This window comes from Blennius ocellaris (assembly GCF_963422515.1).
Source record: "Blennius ocellaris genome assembly, chromosome: 22".
Taxonomy (NCBI): Eukaryota; Metazoa; Chordata; class Actinopteri; order Blenniiformes; family Blenniidae; genus Blennius; species Blennius ocellaris.
This window is the reverse complement of record NC_137671.1, coordinates 9,204,400-9,222,845: the sequence shown is the minus strand read 5'-3', so window position 1 is coordinate 9,222,845 and position 18,446 is coordinate 9,204,400. Positions and strand designations below refer to the sequence as shown.

At 43.0% G+C, this 18,446-nt stretch overlaps 1 protein-coding gene across 1 annotated transcript in view; it reads right to left on the bottom strand.

Annotated features, from left to right (window-relative positions):
* Positions 1–3,101: 3,101 nt before the first annotated feature.
* Positions 3,102–18,446, bottom strand: part of foxp2 (forkhead box P2) — a 102,857-nt gene continuing 87,512 nt past the window's right edge. The window contains 8 exon segments of the mRNA XM_080518675.1: positions 3,102–7,117; positions 7,213–7,248; positions 11,522–11,829; positions 12,780–12,849; positions 13,038–13,159; positions 15,646–15,747; positions 15,965–16,068; positions 17,103–17,313. Of these exon segments, the coding sequence (XP_080374801.1) occupies positions 6,973–7,117; positions 7,213–7,248; positions 11,522–11,829; positions 12,780–12,849; positions 13,038–13,159; positions 15,646–15,747; positions 15,965–16,068; positions 17,103–17,313 (1,098 nt within the window). The 3' untranslated portion in view covers positions 3,102–6,972.

Genomic DNA, 18,446 nt, shown 5'->3' with positions numbered 1-18,446 from the left:
CAAACTTCTGTGTTGAGGGAAATAAGTTAAAGGTTTTTCCTCAAAAATTACAAGCCCCTAATAAAAAAGGACAAACAGTAATATTTCCTGCTCTTTATCTCAGCCACAGAAATGACTTTTTTCTGTTTTATACAGTTGCATTAGGATTGTTGGTCAGAGGTCAAAGAAGTTATCGTAAATGTAATGTAAAACTACTCGGGTAAAGGAGGAAGTGAGGTCTGCATAGAGGAAAGAAAGAAAATGCACAGAATAAAACAGAAAGAGAAAAAGAAAATGCAGCATTACATGAAGAAGACGTCAGGAAATAGTAAAAAAAAAAAAAAAGTAAAGCTTTGTCCCAATACGGTTGTGGCTTTTGGAAGCTTTGGCAGACATCGGTATCGTCCTTCTTTCAGTCGTCCTGTCTTCCTCGCCTTTCACATATTTTCTGTCCACACCGCCACCATTGACGAGATTGATGGGCAATTTTTGCTCATTGAGTTTGGTCTCGGCACCACATTCAGGAGGCATTTAACAGTTTTACGAAACGATCCAGTTGAAACAAGTATTTCAGGAACTTCGCCGTTAACCTTATAATCTTTAGACTAGTTTCAGATGCTCCCAGGCAAGTCTTTAATCCTCAACATTGGAAATAATAAACCAGAATCTTCATTGATTCACTTTCTCTTCTGCTTTAACTGAGCTGACCCTTGACCCTTAGCTAAATACCAGTTACCTTCAATGATCCTGACCTATGGGTGAACACGAGAACATCCATTGAAAACCACATGGACACAGGGAGAACATGCAAACTCAACATGGAAACGTTGCCCAGGCTGAAGACAATCCAGGGAAGCTCTTGCCGTGAGGAATGAGCGCTAACCGCCACCCGAGGCTCCCTCCTGCAAACGTCATAACAAAATAAGTCATATTTACTACTTTTTCTCAAATAAAATGTATCCAGAGACACAAAACAGATTAAATCAATACAATAACAAAATTAATACAATAATCTCATAATTTTTTTAGCTACTGAAGCAGTTTTGGGTATTTAATTGTTTTTTTGTTGCAGATTCTGCCATTTAACAATTTTCTGCCATTCAACAATTTTTTATTTATTAGTTTTTTTGCAATTACGGACCATTTTTTTTTACATGAGGCGATAAGATACAAATGTTTATTTACATGTCACGAAACTGAAGGCTTCAGGGATAATTCAATTAATGTAAATGACAATAGTTTTCTCTCAACAATTTAACCCAATCTTTTTTCAATAATTCACATTGGAATCGGTGGCTCATCAATGCCGTCTCTCTGTTTTTATATGGCTTTAGCGCCACATTCCCCAAACAACACGGGGACGGTGCCAAATTGTCCTCGTGACGTTTGACAAATAAAGTGAAAAGCATGTCTCCCTGCATGTGTAACAAAGCTTTAAAAGCTTTTGTTTCTTTGACAAATTAACTCCAGTTTGCCAGTTTTGGGCGCATTCTCCCGTCGCCAGCATGTCATGTAGTATACTGCACTGCCACTGTATATTAGAGGCAATTTTTTTCTATTCCCTGCCATTCATGTGGAAAAGGCTTGCACCACCAGCTACCCTTTCTTTTATTCATCGCACTGTAAATAACTCCACTTTATGAAAAGCAGCCAGTGTGACTCACGGATACCTCTCTAACCACAACCCATTATTATTTCATGGCCTTTGAAAGAAGGGTCTATAGCGGGCGCTCTCACACTTTAATGTCGGAGCTCCCTCTGATGTTGTGTAGTACACAGCGGCCCTTGTTGCGCTCCGTATGCAATCCCTCACTTGAATTCACAAACACTTCCAAGTGCATAAATAGGCGCGGAAGACAAGTGCCTTTTGCGGGCTAGCTAATGCTCTGGAACGCCATTGCTGAGGAGATAACAGGAGCCTGCCATGGCTGATGCCTGGGACTGTCATTGGCGGGAGGGAGGGAGGGAGGAGATGGGGGGGGGGGAGACAGCCTTTATGAAAAATGCTGTTGTTTTCTGACCCCCTCATGGGACATCATATGGTAAGGCAAAAAAGAACATGCATCAGTGTTACGATTAAATGACCAGCGGATATGATTCAAAGGGTCCCACGATGTCCCTGAGCACACTCTGGAACGTGTAGAAGGCTCTCGGCATACAGACGAGCTAATGGGCAACCTATTGGTCATGGTAGATTCAGTTTGAATCTCAATGAGGGTGTCAGTGTGTGGCTGCTCCATGACCGACAAGGTGCGGTAGGCCTGCTGGAGTTGATTTAGCCACATCGCCTGTCATAGCGCTTTACCAGTCAACATCAATCAGTCCAAAAGGCTAAAAAGCACACATTCTTTTTTTCTTTTCTTTTTTTTTTTTCTCCTTTTGAAGTGTCAGGAGGAAACTGCCGTGTCGAAGACGGATGAAAAATGGAAGACGTCTGACGAAATTTCACATCTTTGTTTTCTCTACATGATGCAGAACCTCGATGCTAATAAGGCAGATCTTTTTTTTTTCTTCTTTTTTTTTTACTTCCTTTCTTTCTTTCTTTTTATTTAACGCTAGCATGACAACAGACTAAATAATGTGGCTGGTGTTGAAGCCACTTTTGCAGTGCGTAGCCCAGAAATGAAGCCTAGTTGGGGAAGTCACTCCTCACAAAAGCCTTTCAAAGAGGTACACAGCAGTACTTGACGTACACTGGGACAGGCTCGTGGTAACACGAAAAGCAGAGCTTGGATCATACAAAGGCTTGAAAAAAACAACAAAAAAAACCCATTACAGGTCCGGAGAGGGTGGGCACTGCAGTGTCTTGTCCCACTCCTCTAAACAAGACTCTAGGTGCTGGAAGCTGGGAAAAAAGCCTTGTAACATATACATTAAATTTTAATTGTTTTTTTTTTCCTTCCTCCCTTCACATCTCCGAAGTAGCAGCTCCTGAAACGTTAAAAGTGTAATGCCAGCTAGATTTTCATGGCTGTGCCTTTGTAGGATAAAAGATATATGTGTCAGAGCGGGTGGGGGGTGTGGAGGGGGGGGGTGGAGAATAATTTCCTCTCTGATGCTGGAGGTAGACAGTTGCTTTTCAAATTCCAAGTTTTGGTCCTTTATTTTATTCAGCAGTGAAATGCCATGAATACAGAAAATAATGTCTGTTACAATTCTCAACCATGACCTTCTAATGTCAGAGAACCTTAAACGTATGGACACAGTACACAGTAATGAAAAGTATCAAAAAAAGGAGCTGAATCTTGATCAAAAGGAAAAAAAACAAAACAAAAAAAAAAACAAAAACAAAAATAAGTCTTCACCAATTACATAAACATATGTTTGCTACAGTCCCAATTTACTGTATACATAGGGGGATCATATTCTCAATTATTAGAGAAGGATAGCAGTAGAAAGGATACATGACTCAACTGCCAGACATAATGCTTCATAAAGTATGCACAGAGGTACAAGCAATAAATACACACATTAGGTTAAGCCTTACAGCTACGCAAAGCAGATGCAGAAAAAAGCAGGTTTGCTATTCTTAGCGAGCAATGAGAGAGAAACAGTAAAAATTCAGGTAAGTCAGAAAAGAAACACTGAGATTTTTTTTTTCCTCTTAGAAAAAAAGTCTGGTAAATTTATGGGTCCACCAACATTTTTTTTTTTTTTTTTTTTTTACATAAGTATGCACAGTTATCAAAATACAGACAAAATCAACCCAGAAAATCCAGACAATCCTAAAATCTAGTGGAGGAGCAGATCGCAGTTCTGGAGGTCTTTCTGGTATTATGTGCAAGCAACTATTTTAGACATTTTTTTTTTTTACTTAATTTATACAAAACCCATGCAAATCTACAGGTAATATGCATTCTGTGGCTGACAGGTTTTATCCCTCCCAAAACAGTATATCTGAGGTAATGCACTCCTATGCATTGTACGTACATGTAGGCCATCGTCCCAATGATTTTTATTATATTCTTTTTATTAGTTCTCGTTTCCAGTCCACCAAATGATTTTTTTTTTTTTTGACATGCATTTTTAAAACACAATATTCCCTTACAGGTAATCTATACATTATCATTCTACAAATGTTTGAGGAAAACCTATTACAATGCAAATCTTCCGTATCTTGACGCAGGGAATGTAAACGTTGGTTTGGAGCCACGTCCTATGAGACAAAGCGTAGTAAAGTGTAACAGCTCTTGTGGCATTCTCTCGTGCAATCGGTTGTAATTGTTCTGAATTTGTTGTGCAGAGGTAGAAGCTTTCAGAAAGCCTTTTTGGGTAAGTGGGAGAACCCTTTTTTTTTTGTCCTTTTCCTTTTCCTTTTTTTTTTTTGTTGAAAGACGCAACGTCCTCTTTATTTGGTGTGATAAGATTATTAAGAACGTCGTCTTCAAGTCATTTTTGCTGACTCCAGCTAAGTATTGAAGGGATAAGCTTTGTTCCTGGGCCCAGTACCCTCTTGACTGGCACATGTGTGTGTGTGTGTGTGTGTGTCTATGTGTGCACTCTACATGCTGCGTGTTTGTACAGTACTGCGTGTGTCTTGTGTGTTGAGCTCTTCCAGCCAGTCCCTTGGCTTGGCACGACACTTGAAAACAGCATATGCACAGTGTGTTTCCATTTTGGTCAAAACAAGCAGCCGCGTTGCTCGTTACAGCACGGATACGACGCCACGTCGGGCGGTTCTTTGACAGCATACGTTTTTTTTTTGTTTTTTTTTCTGCAGCGAGAGATTTGACCAAAAAAGTCGGCAGACCAAACAAAAAGAGGGAGCACCTAGGGGTTGGGGGATACTGTGTGTGCGCGCGTGTGTGTGTGTATGCTAGTTTCTGACCGTGTGTGTGTTTGTGTGTTAAGGATTTTCTTTATCCCATACAAGAGGAGGCAGAATTTTGTGTAACTTTGGTTTACTGAAAACGGAAATGACCATTAAAGCAACAACACTTTTCTAGATGACATTGGCTGTGAGGGAAATGAAAACCATTTGAACGTAGCTTTCCATGGTAACGACTGAGCAGGCTACCTATACAGAGTACGTGACTTGTATCTATATAGTCGAAGCTGTGACCCCAACGCGAGGAGGATTTGGATGACGTTAAAGCAAATATCACTTAGAAAAGATTCCCTTTCACCTTTAAGATACCCTCTTCTGCAATGGCTATAACTATTTGCTTCCACATGGTAACCAAGCCACATCATTTCATATTAACTTGAAATTATGACTTATTTGGCTTCACTAGATATTTTTCATGTTTGGTTAGCGATGTTTTCAGGTATTTTTTTTGTGTTTTTTTTTTTTTTTGACGCGGCTCAGAACAAAAACCGCCATGGAAATAAGACGTGACAGATTTTTTTTTTTTTTTTGGACAGTCCCACTTAGAACGACACATATTCACCAGATTAGGAAACAAAATAAAAGAGAAATAAATAAAGAAGAAAGAATGACTTTGGATGTGTGATGTGTGTAGCGAGTAGTAGAAAAATCAAAAAATCTAAATAAACTTCACGACAATACAAGGTTTCTGCACTTTCCATTGAATACACAAATGTTTTGGTCATGATCCACTTTTACAGTTAGCTGCTCTCTACCAGTTTAAACCACCAGCACCAAAAGCCTGTAGTTCCAACATCACGTCGCCTTTTTTCTTTTCTTTTTTTTTATTCCCCCTACGGTACCTCTGGCAGGAAATCTTCAAAGTGGACGTTTTATGAGTCATCAAATTACACATCAAAATCAGCATTTATTTCCGCTCTCTCTTTCTCATGAGCATCTTTGTATAGGGCTAAATGAAACAATCCCAGAGGTTATTCCAAGGTAGTTTTGCGGAACAAAAGCTTCTCTTTGTACTAGTTTAAAGTCACAGAAGTCAGACCAAGAGGAGTTTGGCGGCTTCTGTCTATAAGCTATTGGCCATTGCTAGTGTTGGCTTTGGTTTCTAGCTGTTGCCTGTGACTGTTTGCAGGTAGACAAAGCTTTCGAACGAGGAGGTAAGGAGGAACAGCGAGAAGAAAAACGATGCAGAAATGCATTTGTTGTGTAAATGGTGCTTTAAACAAACTTTTTTTGTTGTTTTTTTTGTTTTAAATCCCCAAGTCAATTCCAGTTTTTTTTTTCTTCTTTTTTTTTGGTGATTTTTTAAAAATTTATTTAAATCACAAACAGGTAACAGACTAAAAGCCAACCTTCTTCTTTTTTTTTTTTTTTTGGGGGACTTTTTTTTTTCTTCCTTTTTCCTGAACAGCTGCAACAACAGTCGTGGTACCGCAGCTCTGTTACTGGTGTGATTCGGGGAATGGCATTTACAGTTGGTGGTGCCTAAATGAAATCACATTTGGAGATAAACAATGGTTGAAACTAAAGAAAACTAAGAAAAGAACAGAAAAAAAAGCCAAGCTGAAAATAATATACTGGATTTCTTAATAGTAGCAACATACAGGCAGTGACACAAATTTCTGAGACTACTCCTGTGCAAATGATAACAGAGCAACAACTTGAATTGAACCAGCAATTGTCTCTAGACATTAACAACTACTGTGGGTTGGGTTATTCACAAACAGAAGATGTCTTCCTTTTTGGCAGTATATGAGGCCGCTAGCTTTCAACGGAACATGATTTGCTCATTAGTTTCAAGGTTGTTTTCTTCCCCCCCCCGCCATCCATGAGTCCATCATCCTTGTACTGTATGTGGCCACGCCGTCCCTAACGAAACAGGTCTCAACCAGTTTTTTGTTTTTGTTGATTTTTGTAAATCAGACATCTCATGCCTGACATGTTCAGGGAATCCCAAAGGGCTGCAACAAAGAGTTCCTTTGGACCGGTCTCTATCCAGATACATGCTTAATAAATAGTCCCAGTGGTGAGAGAGAGAGAGAGACAAAGAGAGAGTCAGCTGTGGTTTTGCTTGGATTGTGGAGTGGTTTCTAGTCTTGCAGGAGGTCTGTGTGAGGGAAACAGTGCGGCTGGGTGAAGAGATACGGCCACCAAAAGCGGTATCCTAGTCACTCCAGGTCTTCCGATAAGTTCCCTTCCTCCAGCTCCCGATCGTCATCAAGCTCTGGACTGTGATTGGCTGTCGTCACAAGTGACATCGGACAGTCGTCGTCGTCCATATTGAGCGGCTCCTCCTTAACGTGAATGGGTGGCCTGTGACACAATCACATTGGCGTTAACTGTTAGTCTGCTATATATAAAAATAGATATATTTTTGACAAATTCCTGCAGCTGAAAGAACTTCTGACCTCCAGCTCATGTTGGAATTTGTCTCGTGCAAACCCCTAAAAGGGCAGAGACAAAGGAAACATTTTTAAAAATGCAATATAATACACATCATGTAAAAGGGGGGAAAAGGTGGTTAATTCCCTTTGCTGTCATGCAATGTGTTGTTCAGACAACATAAATATTCCCTTGCATCAATAAAAGAAAAAAAAAACAGGCGTTACATGCATTATCTGGCGCAAGTAACAACCATGTTGTTTGCGGGACGTTAATTCGACATGATGCCTCACGTCTACTGTAAGTAAGCGCATGAAAATTGCATGAAAAACACGGCCCCTGTAAGGCCGATAAGCTGTGATGTTCCAGACATGTTTGGCATTTAAAAGTTTACTGATGACACCAGGTTGAAATACATGAAAAAGGAAAAAAAAAAAGAGGGGGGGGAAAAAAAACAGGCCACATGATAAATAATGGAGAATTTCTCATCCCTGAGCCCCCTGGAGCAAAGGCAGAGGAGAGGCTTTTTTATCTAGTTAATAGAAAGCGCAGCCACTCGTTAATATGCAGGGGCTGTGCGTGTCGCTCCTCAAGAGGAAAAACCGGCAGCTAGGTTCTGCCATTAATCAACTTCAGCCCCGGCAGTTCGCTCGGACACCATGATACATGTTTTTAACTCTAAATGGATGAATATCTTTAGCCACTGTCAATAAGCGGCGAGGCAGGAAGCGGCGGCGGCTGACTGGACGCCGCTTCCTTCAGAACAACAGAGGAGTGGGAGGAGAGAATGGAAAAAAAGAAGAAGAAGAAGAAGTACAGGGCGACTAACAAGAATAATAATGCTGTCACACACAAACAAGGCATAACATGATCTGGGGCCCGAGTCGGGGAGAAGGGGTTTGTGCCACGATGATAAATCTGACAAAACCTAATTATTTCTGACACATAGGATGCATCAGAAAATCCCCCAAGACTTTGAAAGAGGAGAGCAGGGGAGAGAGAGAGAGAGAGGGCTGCCTTCATCAGTGGGAGGGGAGAGGGCGAGCGAGGGGTGGCGGTGTATTGGGCGGGGGGGGTTGAAAAGAATTTTAAAAGGTACAGATGACTTTAATATTCAGAGGCAAATACTGTAAATTAATATTCTGATGTGGTGGGGATGAGAAGAGGAGGCCAATCTTAGCAGGATGCGCGTTCGAACGATGAATATTTCTGTTTTCTGCCTCTCGGATTCACGGAGGGGAGAGAGAGAGAGAGAGAGAGAGAGAGAGAGAGAGAGAGAGAGAGAGAGAGAGAGAGAGAGAGAGAGAGAGAGAGAGAGAGCTCTGCTCCACCTGATCAGCTAATAAGAAACCTAATGAATGAAATTACGATGGATGTGTGTGTTTACATATATAAATAGGTGTGTTCTTGAATAACATAATGGAAAACTGTACATTTTAAGGCTGTTGCATTTAATGCATTTACATTCAACCAGCTGATTAATTTATTAATTTTTTTAAATAAAAAAAATCCAATGCTTTGCTTATGTCTCCATTTATCTTACTTTATAAGCACACTTTATTGTGGTCATATGGAATAACAACAAACTGCCTTAACAAACAACTTCCAATTATAGCTGCTTTTCACACACTGACTATTGTGCATAGAAGACAAAAAAATACCCATGATGACCTGTAAACATATATTGTATGTTTATTTGGTAATATGAGGCTGAATTTTTAGCAAACACATGATATTTTGTGCTATCTGACCTCTACACGAGCACAATTCTAAATTTATTTTGCAAAAACACCAAAATCCATTTCATATTAGTCATTTTTAGTCTAAATCTCTTCAAAAACAAAAAAAATGGGCCTGTACTTGAAGGCACCGCATTGATCACCTGGCAGACCTGCTTGTAAGACCCTCATGTGCTCTTTATTGTGTGGATCATTAGTTGTTTGTGTGACTTACAAGAGAAATATGAGGTACTGTAGTCAAAGGCCTAAGCTTTCGCACACTTTATTAAAGTATCTGAATGAGCCATTTAGTACTTAATGGCTGGCTGCCATAACAGAGTCACTCATGAGAAAACGCCGGACTTTGCGGCGTAATAAATACGCCGTGCGCGTTCAGGAGATGCCTGCTCTCACATCAATCGGAGATTAGCGCCCGCAATCATGCAGAGGTATGTGAGGGATGCAAATAAGGTCATTAGTCTGTGGGCCTAATGGTAGGTTGGGGGTGGGGGGGGGCACACAGCGAGGATGGGGGTGGGGGGGGGGGATGGCGGGCAAGAAGGCAGGGGAAAAGACGACATGTTGGGGGGGTAATCAAAGGCATTCATATCATCTCACTATGATTCATTAAGTAACACCAAAGAGGGGCGGCTGCCAAACAATTACATGTCGACTCATAAAATCTGTTTGATTTGCCTCCATCTGAGAAGGTGATGAAGTTCAGTGAATCAGGAGGAAGACTTTGGTCGTTCCCGGTGCTACTTTAAAGCCCTCGGAGGATGAACACCAGTGTGTTGCTCACGCGTACCTACGCACACACACGCACACCGCAGTGTGACCCAGGGCTACCTGGTCTGCGGTTATCATCAGCCTTCAGGGGGAAGGGGGAAGTTTGGTCTAACTGTTGAACTGACTCGGCTGTGAAGAGGAGTCCTCTCCTGCGAGAGGCCTTCAAGGTGATGTACTATTTAGTTTAGTGCTACAAGCCACTCCATTATTTAAACGCACACTTGCAAAAGCCGGTCGTGAAAAACACACTTCTTCCATTTTGAGGTTGTTCCCGGCTGTTTGAAAGGCAGGCGGGGATGGATGCAGGGGGAAAAGGGGAGGGAGGGGAGACGTCTCATCCTCCTCAGCCACTCATGTGAGTATCGTGGTGGCGTGGCCAAAGAGACGCGAGTAAAAAAAAAAAAGGGGGGGGGGGAAAGAAGAAGAAAGAAGTCAATGCTGTCCTGTTACTAAAAATTAAATGACCTGGGGGAGTGGTAACACCAGGATTCTGTCTGGAGCGGGGCAGATTTGCTCCACTTAACACTCCATTTCAGAGCGGGGTAAACACGTCCAAATAGATTAACGTATAGATGCGTGGTGCAAACGCCTCACTCTGTTCTCTCAGATACACTCAGCCACGAGGAGCCGGAGTGCATCCTTTCTCCATTACAGGAGTGGTTAGAGTCATGTCGACCGACTGCAACACCGGCTGTGATGGACAGCAGGATAAGAAGCATTCGGGTGGTAATTTCAGTGTTTGTTTCAGTGTGCGTGTCTCAATGCGAGGCCTCACGGAGGCCTGTGTGACGTCACTGGCTCAGACATCCCTGAAACGCGCATGAGATTTTTTAAATTGTTTTTTTTCTTTAAGTCCCTCTGTTACTTTATAACATAAATGGGGAAAGGGGGAGAATTTTAAGGTAATTAACGCCCCACGTGCTCAATATTAATCGGAACAGCCTTGCAAAAATATAACAGCTAAACCGCTATAATGCAGACGGTGACGTAATTAAAGACGGATGTGTAATAACAGCCTATTTATAGACCCTGTAACTCAAAATCTCAGGTATGAGCCCAGAGGCGGTGAAATTACCACAGCTGATACAGGAAGACAGAAGTCTGCTTACAATACAATACAGGATGGAAATTGAGCCTTGCCCTCAGGTCAAACTGGGAAAAAAAATACTGATGCCGTGGGTTAAATGTCAGACAATTAAACTAACAAAGGGCAAAAAGACAGAAGTGGATTCACTGTAGGAGTGGAAGAGAAGAAGGGGGGGGGTCCCGACATGTGCTCGCCATCTCAGGTAAGTACTCCTAAAAATATGTGAGTTGCTAATTATCCTGTTCCCATCCCATTTAACATTTCTTGACATTAAAAGAGGCGCTGTGAGAGATTCGGGTTGGGCTGAGGGGATCACAGATTCACTTTGGTGGTTGACAGTGTGAAAAACGTGCAGCAGGATTTGTTTTTTTTGTTTTTTAAGGCAAAAGTAGTTTAGAGCAAATTGGTCTACAGCATGATCCTGTTGAATGTTGTCTAAACGAGCATTAAAAGTAAAGTTTGAATGTGTATTAAAATGATGTATTGATCCATGCCATCTTTGGTCAGAATGAGACTTACCTGGTTAAATAAAAGCTGAATGGAAAAAGCTGCATGCTTATTAGCAGTCTAATTCAACTTGCACACGAAAAAAACACCATGCTTTATCGTCATGCTTTCATTTGTATTTTGACGATCTTGGCAGACGTACAACCATTCAGAAATACAAATGTCTTCTACACGTGTTTCCTCTGTGTGTGTGAGTGTGTGTGTGTGTGTGTGTGTGTGTGTGTGTGGACTTACATGTGTACTGGAGGGGAGTATCCGGGGCTGCTGTGTCCGTTGGTGTCCAGGTGGTCGAGCGACCCATTGAGCTCCTCGTGGCCGGACTGCAACAGGGTGGGGGGGCTGCTGCTCATTGTGACTGGGGGGCTGCCGCCCAGCAAGCCGGGCGGACTCCCGCCCAGCAGCCCGGGCGGACTCCCGCCGGTCAGCACACAGGGGTCTCCACCGAGGAGGCCGTGGGGGGCGCCTCCCATCGGACCGGTGTTACTGCTGCTCATGAGCCCGGGGGTCCCCAGCAGAGGCAGGGAAGACTCTGCCAGGGCGGCCTGCCCAACAGGGGGAGGAGACACGGAATTAAACTTTGACCAGAACAGACCGGTGAGGAAAATGAGACACAAGAACAAGTGGTTGACGGTGGATAAACGAGGGTAGAGGGAGCAGACAAAAGGACGTCGCCACAAAGGTGAGAAAACGTGTGTGAGGGAGGAAAGTTTCGGAGGCAGAATCAGACGTTTCAAAAAAAAAAAAAGGCAGCTGGGTGAATAATACATTTTGACAAAGTCATTATTAAAACGCGCTCGCTTCGCCTTATTCTGTTCCGAGCCATTCAACCTGACGGAGTCACGTTGCTGACAAATACCTCCAATTCCCGTGCCCTTGTGCAGTGTGGCTATTAAACAAAAAGTCCCTCAAAAACTTTATCTCGAAATAATAAAAACTCCTGACATTTTCGCCTGCTGCGCATTAAAGTTATATACAGTGATTAAACTTTTAAAGTTTTTGCCATGAGCACCTCGCTGGCGTACACTATGAAGCCAAATCATTTATGACAGCTTAGATAAATATTAATGCACATGCCCTTGCATTTGCACATGCCGCTATCAATCTAGCGTGGCTGCTACGGCTGAAAGAAAAGGAAAAAGAGAAGCGGAAAAAGGAGCAAGAGCTGCTGCTTGATTCAACCACAGGGTGGCCTTCTGAGTCTGAGATGTGCAAAGGAAGGAGGGAGGAAGGGAAGGCGTGAGAGGAGAGATAGAGAAAAACAAAAGCTGACAAAGAAGCAGTAATATGAGTTTAAAAAAAAAAAAAAACTTGCTCACTCTTATGCAAAGTGGAGGAACTAATATGGAGTTCTTTTGTGCACTGTAGCCACACTCATTCAGTCACAGTCTCATTCAGTCTCATTTGTCAGTCAATCAGACGGGGGCTCCGTCTGTCAGTCAAACAAACAGGCGGCCGGTGAGTCAGGGTTTCTCCGCAGCTTTTGGTTTCGTACCTGTAAGGTGGCGTTTAGTGCGCTTCCGTAGCCGAGGCTGGACGGCAGATTCTTGACAAGTGATGGGCTCCTGCACACGGGAAGCAGACAAAACAAAAGACATCGGTTTGCAATGTGGCTCGGAGCTGACGGTGTAATGTTCAGTGTGATGGTAACGACACAAGAGTGAGGTGGGATTCAGATTTTTTTTTTTTTGCCCTCTGATCCTCAACACGGCATCGAACTTCTTCATCTAAAGCGAGGCGCCTCAGTTCTTACCCTGTGATCTTCTGCGACCTGCGTTTCTGGTACTCCACCTCGTCTACCGTCCACACCGCCCCCTTCACGTTCTCCACCCGCACAAAGCATTTGTGCAGACTGAGATTGTGGCGAACAGCGTTCTGCAGAGAGATGGGCACACAGGTCAGAGGGATGAGGTAAAAAGGAATCATATTCATTCATTATCTGTCAAGAAAAAAAAAAAAAAAAAAAAAAAAGTAGTCCTGGAAATTGATTTTTTTTTTTTCTCGTGCATTTTGAAGAAATTCTTAACATTCACACACCATTGATTTAATTAGTAAAAATTGAGTGAGAGCGAATGCTCTTACAAGTCCTGCACACAGTACATATCAATCAGAGTAAGTAGGCTAAAAGGAGGTAATCAGCATAGCGAATGGCTTATGGTGGTGACAGAAGTGGTAATGCCGGGCCTTGATAATGGTGATGTCAGTAACCCTTCCTGTTCCAGAAAAGCATTGCTCTTAATGGACACGTCGTTTTCAAGATGACAGTTAAAAAAAAAAGAGAGGGGGAGTCATCAGGAGCCCCCCCCCCCCCCCGTGTCGGTGTGCTCTGAAGAAAGGCTAGATTTAACTGAACTGCACCTGGCGTCCATAGTCCAAACATTCTTCAAGTGCTGCCACATATAGTGATAAATATGTACTTCCATGACACGAGGGCCAATTAAATGTATTATTAGAGCTGTGTTTAGATTAAAATGTCAAAAGAGGAAATTTTTTTTTTACTAAATAATAAAAATAATAAACCTATGCAAAAAAAAGTGAGTCTTATATTAATATGATCACCTGACCATAATTAAAACATGCATCAGACTCTACAAATAATAACCTTGGCTTTAATATCCTTGCCTTACATATTTATCATCTCCCTCAGCTTGGTGTGTACTGCTCTTTCTCCAAGAAAAAGGGATTCAGAAAAAAAGAAAAAAAAAACTCATAAGCAGATCTTGCATCTGACCTGAAAATCCCAGGATTTGATTGATCTTAATGCCCATGGCTCTGAATATGATAATTTTAATATTAATGAGCAAATGAGCAGTTTTATTATGCATGCTATATAGTTAGAACTAATAAGCTTCTGGGTGAGAGAAAAGAGAGAGAAAGGAAAAGTGAGGTGGGGGGGGGGGGGGGGGCAGATCCCTCTTTTGAGCTGATGAGACCAAGCTGAGATATTAAACTACCTTTCATTCCTTTCTCTCTTTTTGTCTTTTTTTTTTTAAACAAATTCTCTCCGTTAATCAAATGACAAGCCCATTGCTGATCGTGGCACTAATGCTTTACAAAGGCAATTGTAGAGCTGCAGATGTAAATAGATCACCTTGGTTTTTGTGCAGAGGGGCGACACGTGAAGATGAGATATTTTTAATGCCACTGTGGTTTCACTGCCACTATGTCAGAGGAACAGAGAGACTTCTTCAGGCCACCACGCAAGGGAGAAAGTGTAAAACTGTACATGTGCAGATGGCTGCATTGTTTATGCGTCGCAAACAAGCGACACAACCGCCGAGGATGTCGTGATATTATTACGCAGCACAACGCGGCGCGTACTGTACCTAACAAACTGGAAAAGGGCAACCGATCTTTTTTTTTTTTTTTTTTGCATGCCCTCCTGAATTGGTGATCACACGCCCATGTGCTCATTTGCATCCCAAATCCAAATTAATTCACTTTGCTAAATCTAGTGCCGCGACACGTCTCGCATGCTGATGAGTGCCGGGTTTCAGTTTTCCCCTCCAGTCCTCTTGTGCCGCCACAAAGGCTAAAGGCAGGCTAACGAATGACGCGCTGGGGCCGCGGGGATGAAACGGCGCGGACGCCGACGCTCGGCGAGGCTTTTCCTTTATCAGCGGGCAGACACGCTCCTGGTTAAAACATGTGCTGCGGGGAAAGACATTTTTTACCATCTTTGTGCGGCAGACAGGACAATAAAGTTGCGGGGACAGACACAAATGGGGCCTTTTGTGTGGGTAAATAAAGCCGTCCATGACAGGTCAATTCTCACTTTTTCCACCCTGCATTGCTTCCACGCTTAACCCCTGTCCTCCGCGCAGTTTATGTGTTTGTGCGTGTGTCCTGCTCACGCCGCACACCGCTGTGAACTGGTTAATGGGCAAACAGCCATCTTTCTTCCTAATTAACCAATGATACGCAAGAGAAGGTGGTTTCAGGAACAGGAGGAGGGGCGCATCTCTTAACAAAAGGTGCTGATGATGGAGTGGCTGCTGTATAATTAGTGCGTCAGAGCCCTCTCCTCTCCACGCCGAGCCTCCGCTATTAATTGCACCAAATTAGAAAACGATATCTGGGGGAGAACAATTCTTTCAGCTGTCATTTCCAAACAGAGAAGGCAGAACGCTGGAAAAATAAATAAGAAGAAGAATGGGCTCTATTCAGGAGAAAGGTTAGGAGGAAGGGGGAGAGGAGCACTGATCGCTCTGTGCTGAGTAAATATATGCTTTCTTAAGGATTTGCGTTTGACTTCGGCAGGGGGGAAAGGAGTTCTCTCGGCTGTGAGAGGAGTGAGAGTGCACGGTGGGGCGGAGGCGGAAGGCTGCATAGGGGGGGGGTCAGGGTTCAGCGGGGGTTACCTTCCAAGTTGCGGCATTGCGTCTGAAGTAGGCGAACGTGCGTGTGAACCAGCTGTAGATTTCATTAAGCGTTAACTGCATGTCGGCAGAGTCCATGATAGCCTGGAATGAGATGACATCAAATAATGGTTTACTAACGAGGCCAGGTAACTAACACGCACACACACACGCACACACACACATGCACACACAGCCTGAGAGTGGCACGAAAGGAGAGTGGACATGTGTGTGTGCGTGTGTGTGTGAGCGAGAGCTGCCATGATTCATGCAGCAATTAATTTTAATCTAATCAGGCAAAGTTAATTTATTTCCCACTCACCTGTCTTATGAGGGTTGCATAAGTAAATGGCGGTCTGACATCTGCATTCTTATAAAACTCGTAGTTTGGGGCAATCTCTGGAAAAATAAATACTGTGTCACCACCTGAAATAATTGGTAAATTTTATTCCTTTAGGTAGTGAATTTACTCAGGGTTTCATCAAATTAAAATGGGAGGGGGAGGGGGAGGTGGGGGGAGGGGAGGAGATCGAGGGTGGGGGGGTTGGGAGAAAAAAAGGGAGGGGTGAGAGAGAAAGACAGAGAGGGTGGGGGGGGGGGGGGCACATCAAATCAGCATTTTCCATGTCTAACAAAATGCATTTTTAATTAATATCTCTCGTGAGAGATCTTAAACACTAATACATCCATAAAATGAGATCCGTGTAGTTAGTTAGGGTGAAGTTGAATAATTTATGTTTCTTCACACTAAACACAGAGAGTAAATATAAACATCAAAGACGGACCGTTTAAAATGCAAAGCTTAATACATGGGATGTCTTAATGTAATAAATATTGTATTTTTTTTTCCCCCACCATTATTTGAACTTAATTAACATTCATGTAATATTTATGTGCAGAGGAAGTTCTTGTCTATTTACATACAGAGTGATTAAACACAGACTTGCTTTTATAAACCCACCAGACATCTCGCATTGCTAAGACCAACAAGCCTCACTGATTGTGCGCGTGTGTGTGTTTATGTCAGAGGACGTGTGAGTGCACTTTCATGTCTGCGTGCGACTACGCCAGCCACTATTAATAGTGCACTGCTCAAGAGTTGAGGTATCGCATGCAATTTGCTATTTCAACATTATTTTCTTCATCACACTTGAGCAGAAATTGAGTTTAAATGTTGAACTTACATACATAATCAGATTGGGAGAGACGGCCAAAATGTCTCAATCGTGTGTGTGTGTGTGTGTGAGTGTGTGTGTGTGTGTGTGTTAGAACCATTCATTTTCATTTCAAGCAAATTAGGCAAATTTCCTTCAAAACACTTTGATTTGCTTGGAAGTTAATTATGTACATGGACTGAAATGCGTGTGTGTGTGTGTGTGTGTGTGTGTGTGTGTGTGTGTGTGTGTGTGTGTGTGTGTGTGTGTGTGTGTGTGTGCAAAGCGCTGAGTAGTTGGTCCTACCTGACGACAAAGGCATGGAGTATTTGTCCGAGTGGCGTCTGCGCATGGCTCCCATGCTGGGCACGTTCGCCCCTCCCAGTATCGACGGCACCTGGGGCATGGCGGCCATGGGTGTGATGGGCGCTGTGGGCGTGGTGGGTGTCTGAGGTAAGTTGGGGGGCGACGCCGAGGGCAGATTCTTGGACATGGTGACACTGGACACCAAGTTGAGCTGCGGCGGACGGGAGACAAAAAAAAAAATGTAATTCAAGATTGGTGGAGAGTGGGAGCCAAGACAGACACAAGTGGGGGGCAGAGGGGGGGTAGGAGGAGGAGGAGGAGGAGGGAGGCATTATTTTGCGGTTTCTCTGACAGAGCGGAGTGTCTCCTCTCCTCCTCTCTAACACAGCTGTGTTTCCACTAACAAGGCTCGTGGAGAGGAGCCAGCCCATCTCCACTAATTACAACCACCAAATTGTATCATAAGAATTCTAATTAGAGCACGCTGTTCAAGATTATCCAACGATCAGCCTCCGTGTTATCCTGGCCCCATCTCTCTTTATCTCTCTATTTATCACACCCTCCCTGGCTCCTGCCCTCCCCGTCTCCCTTTCTATCCACCCCTCCGCAGCAACCAATAATCCTTATATAGACTGAGGAGATGAGCTATTGAAGACTTGTGTTATTGGTGGGATCCCCCCCCCCAACACAGGTTATCTGACCTTGTTACACTTTGTCGCCACAATCCAAGTCACTATCGGGCTTATTACAATGATGCAACTGTTAGCGATGGCGTCAGCAGCCTAAAGGCCAGGGACTGTACACAAGATCAAACTACATACAAATCATTCAAGATAGTAGGGTCGTGCAAAAGAAACTAATTTCCTTGATTGTTTTGAGTCCAGGTTGGGTTTTCTCTGGTTTCCTCTGACAGTCCAAAAACATGCATTTGAGGTTTATTCAGGACTTTAAATCGGACAGATCGAGCCATTCCGCTGCAGGATTCTGTAAACAGCCAGAATTAGGGTGTATTATAGCAATCCATGGTCCCATCTGTTAAGTCTTCCTTTTGGGCCAGATTTACAAACTTGTTTTGGATAATTCATGTGGACTACACACAAGAGAGTGTAAGAAGTTGGAGCATCCTGGCTAGGAGGCCAGCAAAATCAGGACAGATTACGAATGATTCGTGATTTGTATTACATGCAAAAGCAAGTGTTATTTTCTTGACATGGCAAGCCCCATTTGACAGGTAAGAGTTTGAGAGTATAATCTAAATGATTTCATGGAAACTTTTTGATCATGGGACGTCAAATCGGCAACAAAATCTGGAAGTCATTGTTACTTAAGCAGAGATTACAATCA